The following is a 9,008-nucleotide window of genomic DNA, read 5'->3' as shown; positions in this document are numbered from 1 at the left end:
CGGTGCTCCAGCATGGCCGCAGTCAAATAACTGAAACAAGTAGAAGAGTAGGTGTTGAACATTCCATGTTATAGCTCAATTACCTACGAAAAGCTTAATTGAAAGGGATTAATTAAAGAAAACACGTCTCGTGTAACATGAAGGTTGCAACTTCATTTTAATTAAACCATCGCTTAATTGTTTGTTTGTTTGTTTGTTTTTTTAATGAGTAGCAGGGATTTGGACTGTTACTCCGATTAGGAGCTTGCATTTTTTTTTTCGCAAAGATGTGACACACAACGATGGGCACCTCTTGCTGTAGGTGTTACAATATCGTTTTGGTAAACCTTCATATGACGTTTCAGTCTGATCTACATTCTTTTCCCTGTAAGTAGACATGCTGTGTGATTCAACGTTAACAACTTCTCTCTGTGTGTAGCTCCTCTGATGGAGCGACACAAATATAGGCCGGTGTTACATACATGCATACATCGGCAACTGCTCTCAAAAATTAACTAAAAAAAAAAAAAAACGAAAAATAATCCAGAATCTCTGTCCAGTACCGGATCGATCCCAAAATCTGAACAGTTCGTGCCAGTCACGAGGCCAAACATCCCTGGAAGTTTTATTCGAATCCATCAAGCGGTTTGAGGAAGAGAGGCAGCCAAACTGCTTATATACTCAACAAATGTAGCAGTTCCTCTATGAAGGGGTCCCTAATTTGCATAACATTTTTAGTTTAACACTTCATAAATACCAGTGGCCTGTCATATATATATATATATGTGTGTGTGCGTGTGTGTATTTGGTTTTTCTGATAATTAGACTTTTTAAAAATTATTTTGTGTTTAGAAATTGTTTAAAATGATTTATAAACATCTAATAATCAAAGTGGAAAAACTATTACAAAAGCCACCATATAAATACATATATGTATATATATGTGTGTGTGTGTGTGTATGTGTGTGTGTGTGTGTGTGTGTGTGTGAAGACGCATGGCTTAGTGGTTAGGGCATTCGACTCACGATTGTAAGGTCGTCAGTTCAACTCCCGGAGACGCGTTGTGTCCTTGAGCAAGACGCTTTATTTCACACTGCTCCACTCCATCTCGCTGGTAAAAATGAGCTGTACCTATATTTCAAAGGGTCAGCCTTGTCACACTCTGTGTCACGCTGAATCTTCCTGAGAACTACGTTAAGGGTACACGTGTCTGTGGATTGCTCAGCCACTAGCACGTTAATTTCACGAGCAAGCTGTTCTGTTGATCGCATCAGCTGGAACCTTCATCGTCGAAACCGACGGAGTGCTCCTCATAGATAGATAGATAGATAGATAGATAGATAGATAGATAGATAGATAGATAGATAGATGTGATGGTTTCATACAGGCATAGCGTGGATTCGATCCTCGATCGCCAAATGTCACTTAACAGTTCAACAGCACTTTTCTCACGGTAAAGTCTTGTGCCTTTAGTAGAAAGAACGTGTGTGTGTGTGTGTGTGTGTGTGCGTGTGTGTGTGTGTGCGCGCGTGTGCGTGAAGGCGCATGGCTCAGTGGCTAGAACGTCGGGCTCACGATCACGAGGTAGTGAGTTCGATTTCCGGACCGGGCTGTGTGGTCTGTTCTGGAGCAAGGCCCTTTATTTCACGTTGCTCTAGTTCACTCAGCTGTACAAATGAGTTGCCAAGCTGTATCGGCCTTTGCCTTTCCCGTGGATAACATCGGTGGCGTGAAGAGGGGAAGTTGGTATGCTTGGGTGACTGCTAGTCTTCCATAAACCTCGCCTGGACTTGTGCCTCGGACGGTAACTTTCTAGGTGCAATCACATCAGGGGGATTACATATATGTGTATGTGTGATAAGTAGCTTGCTTACGAACCACATGGTTCCAGGTTCATTCCCACTGTGTGGCACTTTGGGCAAGTGTCTTCTACTATAGCCTCGGGCCGACCAAAGCCTTGTGAATGGATTTGATAGACGGAAACTGAAAGAAGCCCGTCGTAGATATGTATATATATATGTGTATGTGTGTATATGTTTGTCTCCCCAGCATCGTTTGACAACCGATGGTAGTGTGTTTACGTCCCCGTAACCTAGCGGTTCGGCAGAAGTGACCGATAGAATAAGTACTAGGTTTCCGAAGAATAAGTCCTGGGGGTCGATTTGCTTGACTAAAAGGCGGTGCTCCAGCATGGCCGCAGTCAAATGACTGAAACAAGTAAAAGAGTAAAGAGCGTATGTATGTATGTATGTATGTTTGTTTGTTTGTTTGTTTGTTTGTTTGTTTGAGTCGTAATTATGAGTCGTAAAATGCAAAGTTGACTCCATCGAGATTTCGAACGCAAAAAGTACGGAACTGAGTATCTCTTTCTCCCCTCCTAACTCATCAATGCCTTCCAATGAGACAAGAGGAGGTGCTTAGGGCAACACACGTCTATCTTATCGTTTCTGATAACTTCTCTCTTGAAAATTATTTTGCGAATGACACAAACGGTCTTAGCATTATCTCCCTTTGTATAATATCAAGTTTTGGAATGGCGATATTTGTTGCAAGGGAAGCAACTCTTCTATGACCTAATTCATTTTTGTAATATATCTTCGGTCTCCGATCCAATATTTGGAGTGTGTTCATTAATTTCGGTCCAGTCAATCATCATTAATTTTCTCGGAACCCCATTTTGTTTTTAATCGTTTCTGTAGCTCATTACTAAAACGCGCGCTTGCGCGTACATCGCTTAAATGAATCGCAAATTCATACGCACACTTACAAACACATTATACGCAGGCATACAGACAGTTAACCGTTTTTATTTATTTTAAATATTTTATGCAAACATAAATAAATACATAAACTTGTCTTCTGAATTTAAAATTTACGCTTAGCAAAGCTTAAAACGTTACTGCCAATATTTTGTACATAGTTTGCAAGATGTGAACACGTGTGTTCAGATTTTGTTGTGTGTCGATCGGTTATTTTGTCAATAATAAACACATGCACTGGTTTTATTCACTTCTTTTATTATTTCTATTAGTAATTTTGTTAATCATTTCAGTAATTAACTAATCGATTAATCATTTAATAAGTCTATCAATTAGTTAGGTTCGTCGCTCTTCGTGACCTCGTTAATATACACGCCGTGTCTAGTCCAGATCTGCTTCAGGTCTGTCTGTCTATCTGTCTTTTAGTTTGTTTTCAGACAGATCTGAATGAGAGAGGGCCTGTCGTTGATGAGGTTGCAAGTAGCGACGAAAGAACGCTGATAAACCTACCTGATTGATTGATTGATTGATTGATTGCTCGATCAATTAGTTCATTGCCGGAACCTCGTGGAGCTTTAGGTGTTTTCGCTCAATAAACACACACAACGCCCGGTCTGGGAATCGAAACCGCGATCCTCCGACCGCGAGTCCGCTGGCCTAACCACTGGGCCATTGCGCCTCCATTTCTACAGCTATTCTATAGAAACTGATTTTTGCTGGGTATAGTTTCTATAGAATATCCGTAGAGGTAACCATAACAAGTAATGTAAAAGCGCACTACTAACACAGTAGAGGGTGGTAGTGACTTGTAAAAACGTTTGATATACCTTATAGTATATTATGGTCGCATAACGAAACACCCGTGCCTATAAGCCATTGTGTCACCTCTGTCTACAAATGTGTGTAGTATTTGTTTGTTCAGAGGGTTAATTTATAATGCAGTACTCTTTTACTCTTTTACTTGTTTCAGTCATTTGACTGCAGCCATACTGGAGCACCGCCTTTAGTCGAGAAAATCGACCCCAGGACTTATTCTTTGGAAGCCTAGTACTTATTCTATCGGTCAATTTTGCCGAACCGCTAGGCGACGGGGACATAAACACACCAGCATCGGTTGTCAAGCGATGTTGGGGGGAGGGGACAAACACAGACACACAAACACACACACACACACACACACACACATATATATATATATATATATATATATATATATATATATATATATATATATATATATATACATATATACGACGGGCTTCTTTCAGTTTCCGTCTACCAAATCCACTCACAAGGCTTTGGTCGGCCCGAGGCTATAGTAGAAGACACTTGCCCAAGGTGCCACGCAGTGGGACTGAACCCGGAACCATGTGGTTGGTAAGCAAGCTACTTACCACACAGCCACTCTTACGCCTATTACTGGTAACATTTCGTCTGTCTCCACGGTCTGAGTTCAAAATTCCACAGATGTCTACTTCGCATTTCATTCTTTTGGGGTTGATGAAATATGTACCAGTTGAACCCTGGAGTCGATGTAACCAATTTAACCTCATCCCCACAAAATTAGCGGCCTTGTACCACGTTTTTAAATCATTATTATATCGACTTCGGAGAGAATGAAGGAAAGAGTTGACCTCCTTGGGATTTGTCAGAATAACTGTCTGACATCTTGTTGACATCGACCCGAATTAGCTGAGGCTGTTCTCCTCTACAGCGCGAAGAAGATTTAATACGAAGAACAAGAAAACTTGGAAAACGAAAAGAGGAAAGGTATGAATGAAAATCATTTATTTCGGCAGTGGAGGTCAAATCTGTATTGGTAGTTTATTAAATGACGTCATTCTTTTACAATGACATCACGTACGCTATTTACGAGTAAGATAATTTCTTTCTTTTACTCATCTCTCTCTATCAGTAACCATTCTATATGCCTTCACCCAATTTCCTTCCTATTCGACTTCTTCCCACCATTCTGACAGTGATTTATTTCATCGCCATTATAAAATCGTTTTCTTCTATACTGAATGCTTTCATGCTTTAAAAGTTTCTTAACCGTTGGCATCTTAAAAATCGAGTTATTTTAGAATTCGACACGAAGTTTAAGAATATTTATAACAAATTCATCCTGTAGGATACAAAGAATACATTCATTGGATGTGAACTGGTTGTAGTCGCTTGCCGTTAATTCATTTATAAAAAAAAAAAAAAGAAACATGGAGAAACAAAAAACCATAACACCGGACATGGTGGAGAAATACCTGAACGACCATCCTACTTTCATTGAAGAGTGGTTGAGTAAGAGTAAAGCTAGAAGTACTTTGGATGATAAATACGTGAGGAAGACACCTAGATTTTCAAGTTATGTGGAAAAAGTGATGATGAAACAAAAAAGGGAAAAGCGACAGTTGATTAGCTCTCTGGTATCGGAAAACGAGCTTTTCAGTGAGCTAGTCAAAGACATTACCCATGAAATAAATGTGAATGATCTGAGTCACAAAATTTTACAGAACATCATTAAATTGACTCACTGTGAACGTGGAAGTTTATTCTTCATTGAAACAATTGCACGGCAGAAGTTTTTAGTTTCGAATCTATTCGACGTCACTTCCACTTCGGCGGTGACGGAAACTTTGCGACAGAACGAAAATGTTATCAGAATTCCCGTTGGTAAAGGAATCGCTGGTTACGTGGCCGAAACGAAACAAAAAGTCAATATTGTAGATGCTTACGAAGATTCCCGTTTCAACAAAGAGATTGATGAAATGACTGGGTGTCGAACTAAGTGTTTGCTTTGCATGCCGATTCTTAATTACTGCGATGAAGTTATAGGTGTCGCCCAAATCATTAACAAATTAGATGGGGAATATTTCACAGAAAACGACGAAAAAACATTCAATGACTACTTGTATTTTTGTGGGATTAGTTTAAACAATGCCCAGTTGTTCGCAAAATCAGTTGAAGAATACAAAAGAAACCAACAGTTACTCAATTTGGTAGGAGACATATGTGCTGAGTACTCAAACTTCATGAGTCTCATTGAAGTCATACTGAGTCGGGCCACAGAAATTCTTGACTGTAGTTATGTTTGTCTCGGTCTTTTAACTCCTACCAAAAAAGACGATACGGCAGATAAAGAATTGAATCTTTACGAAATGAAAGACGATAAACTGCAGACTAACACCACTAATCCAATCTATAGGAGAGTAGCCATGGATTTCTTACAAAATAAAGATCGTTTATTTATGTACAATGTCAAAAAAGATAGCATATTCGGGGAAGAGGATTCATTAATTCTCAACACCAACTGCATCGGCGCAATTGCTTTGTTAGATACGTCTGAAGAGAAAAATGGCTGTATTTTTTTCACAAAAGATTCAACAGAGTTTTTCAACGAGTCTAATTTTACGACAATGGAAACATTCGGATTATTTTGTGGTTTAGGGATTCATAACTGCCAGATCTGCTGGTCGACAATTAGATGTTTGGCACAGCAGCAAATATCGCACGAAATTCTGTCGTTTCATACGACAGCCGACGAACGGGAAGTAAACAGATTTCTTTTGATGGACAAACGACCTGCCAGCGACTATGGCATATATACATTTTCGTTCAATGATCTTTATTATTCAGATGATACAACAGTTATAATCGTCGCCTTTATTTTTCTTGAAATGAATGCTTTGCAGTTATTGGATATCGAGATGCAATTGCTTTACAAGTGGATACTTACAGTGAGGAAGAACTATCGCCCAGTCATCTATCACAATTGGCGACACGGAGTCAACGTGACACAAAGTTTTTTCTGTATGTTGACCACTGGAGGTATGAAAAAATATTTTTCTGATTTTGAAATGGTTGTTATTCTTGTTGCTTGCCTTTGCCATGACCTTGACCATCGAGGTACGAACAATGATTACGAAGTGAAAACGGCTTCTAAATTAGCTACGATCTACAGCTCGTCCACGTTAGAACACCACCATTTCGACCACTGTATAATGATATTAAATAACGAAAAAACAAACATATTCCAGAATATTCCGGTCAGTGATTACAAAAATGCAGTTCATCTTATAGAGAAAGCCATTCTTTCAACAGATCTCTCCTATTATTTCCAAAACAAAACTAGGTTCGAAGAACTCGTTACTGTGAAGGAAAATTTCGAAGATCCGGAAAGACGGGATTTATTGCTCGCAATGATGATAACGGGTGCTGATTTGTCGGCAATTACAAAACCATGGAGTATTCAAAAGAAGGTTGCATTACTAGTGGCGGCTGAATTTTTTGAGTTAGGAGATTTACAGAAGAATGTGCTAAAATCTGAAGTTATAGCAATGCTCGATCGTGAAAAGAGGTGTGAGGTACCAAGATTACAGGTTTGTTTTATTGATTTTGTATGCAAAACAGTGTTTGAATCGTTAGAAGCGATAAACAAAAACTTAAAGCCGCTCTTGCAAGGGTGTATGAATAATCGAAGACATTGGCAAAATATTGTTGACGGTAAAGAAGAATTTGACATCGATATCGAGCTGAACAAAACATTGGCTGGTTTCTTAGATTCAGATGATCCAGAATATGGAGAAGGTTCAGAGAATGCATCACAAATTACTTCCGGCATGAACTCACAAATTACCGAAGACGTAGAACCGACTACATCACTAACAGGAGGATTTATGAAGCAATATGAACGATTTAATGATTCAAAAGAATCGTCTGAAATTCTCGGGAGTTTGGATTTTGATCAGTCTGAATATAATAGTTATTTATCGAGTCCGTCAACATCAGGAATGTTGTCAGTTGTGTCTGTAGATGAAAGCAAAGATATGAAATCTATGTCCGGTGATGAAAGAAGAGAATTAGAAGGAACTCGTATAGATGTTGAAGGAGAGGATGTATGTAGAATCATGGGAAATAAGATGAATAAGAAGCATATAACAGGGGGACAGGACATTAGCACAAAATTACATTACATACAACCCATTGATCCAATTTTCATGCGTAAGAAAACAAGGAAGACTTGTTTGGACGAAATTGTAGAAGACAGGAAATTGGAAATGGAGAAGAAAAAAATCAACTTAGAACCAATTCGAGAAAAAGAAGTGTCCCAAAAGATCAGAAGGGCTTCATATCATGTGATTCCTCCACATACTGAATTAAATAAGAGCATCAGTCTTGTGAAATGTCAATCAGACACATTATGTCGGGAATCCGTCCCTGAAGATTCTTTCGTCTGCGAAGTAAAGTCAGCTGAACAAATGGAAATTTTCAGGGAAAGAAAGAGAAGATGCCTGCAAAAGTCTAAGACTGATTCAGAAAACGAGCAAATCGAGAAAAGTGTGGTGTGCGTTATTGCATAATAATAATAATAATAATAATAATAATAATAATAATAATAATAATAATAGCAACAACAACAATAATAATAATGTTGATGGTGTTGGTTTCTGTTGACTCTTGCTTTTGTCAGACGGTGGTGGAGAACAAACACAGACACAAAGACGCGCGCGCGTTCACACATATACACTCACATACATATATATTATAAAGATCATATAACCCCTTGTGGTATGCTGGAATACCAGAGAGGGAGCTTAATACCACTCTCTGTCGCTCTTAATCTTACCTTCTACTTTATAAATATAAGTTTCAGATACAAAAGCTTTGTCGTTTGCTTGAAATGGAAAATGGGATATTCTAGCGTTTATTCTTTCTTACTCCGTGGAATTTACTAATGAAAATGGAGTCTGTTAGTAGGTGGTTGGGGATGAAATATTTACTGGGCATAAGAGAAAGGTTAGTCTTTGGAATGTAACCTTAAAGATTGCGCTAAAATCAGATCCTGACAATTTTAAGTAACCGGGATCGAAACGTGAATCTAACCTCTATTTGTAAAACGCTTTCTTTTCGATCTTCAGAGCATATCACCCTATATTTTAGAAGTGGCTGATGAGAACTTTGGCATTTATTGGTTTTTCTCAAAAGCAACAACAGACCTTATGAAATGAAGTGAAACAATTTCAAACGAAAATCGAGTCCGGTTTTAGACTCAATTTGATTGGAGTTGATATTTCTATAAATTGTTCGCGACTGTCTTCCTTATTAAATTATGCTGTTTCAAACAAGGCTCAAAGAAATGTTTTCACAATGGGATGAGGAGGAGGCGAGGAGGAGGTGGCGGAGGAGGAGGAGGAAGAAGGAGGGAGGAACATGGTGAAAATCCTTGCCATTAATTTGGTGTGGATGGGTAATATCAGATAATTCAATTACAACATA

The 9,008-nt window shown here is 38.7% G+C and overlaps 1 protein-coding gene across 1 annotated transcript; it reads left to right on the top strand.

Moving 5' to 3' along the window:
- The first annotated feature begins 4,615 nt into the window (after positions 1–4,615).
- Positions 4,616–8,393, top strand: LOC149131093 (cGMP-specific 3',5'-cyclic phosphodiesterase-like). The gene has a single exon (XM_089341719.1). The coding sequence runs from the start codon at positions 4,952–4,954 to the stop codon at positions 8,090–8,092; it is 3,141 nt and encodes a 1,046-aa protein (XP_089197845.1). The 5' UTR covers positions 4,616–4,951; the 3' UTR covers positions 8,093–8,393.
- Positions 8,394–9,008: the final 615 nt, after the last annotated feature.

Source organism: Octopus bimaculoides, chromosome 25, assembly GCF_046866305.1.
Source record: "Octopus bimaculoides isolate indiv1 chromosome 25, ASM4686630v1, whole genome shotgun sequence".
Taxonomy (NCBI): domain Eukaryota; kingdom Metazoa; phylum Mollusca; class Cephalopoda; order Octopoda; family Octopodidae; genus Octopus; species Octopus bimaculoides.
This window is presented reverse-complemented; position numbering and strand designations above follow the sequence as displayed.

Bases quoted from the DNA above. Each gene is read 5' to 3' on its own strand.
- LOC149131093 (XM_089341719.1), top strand. From the start codon at position 4,952: ATGGAGAAACAAAAAACCATAACACCGGACATGGTGGAGAAATACCTG.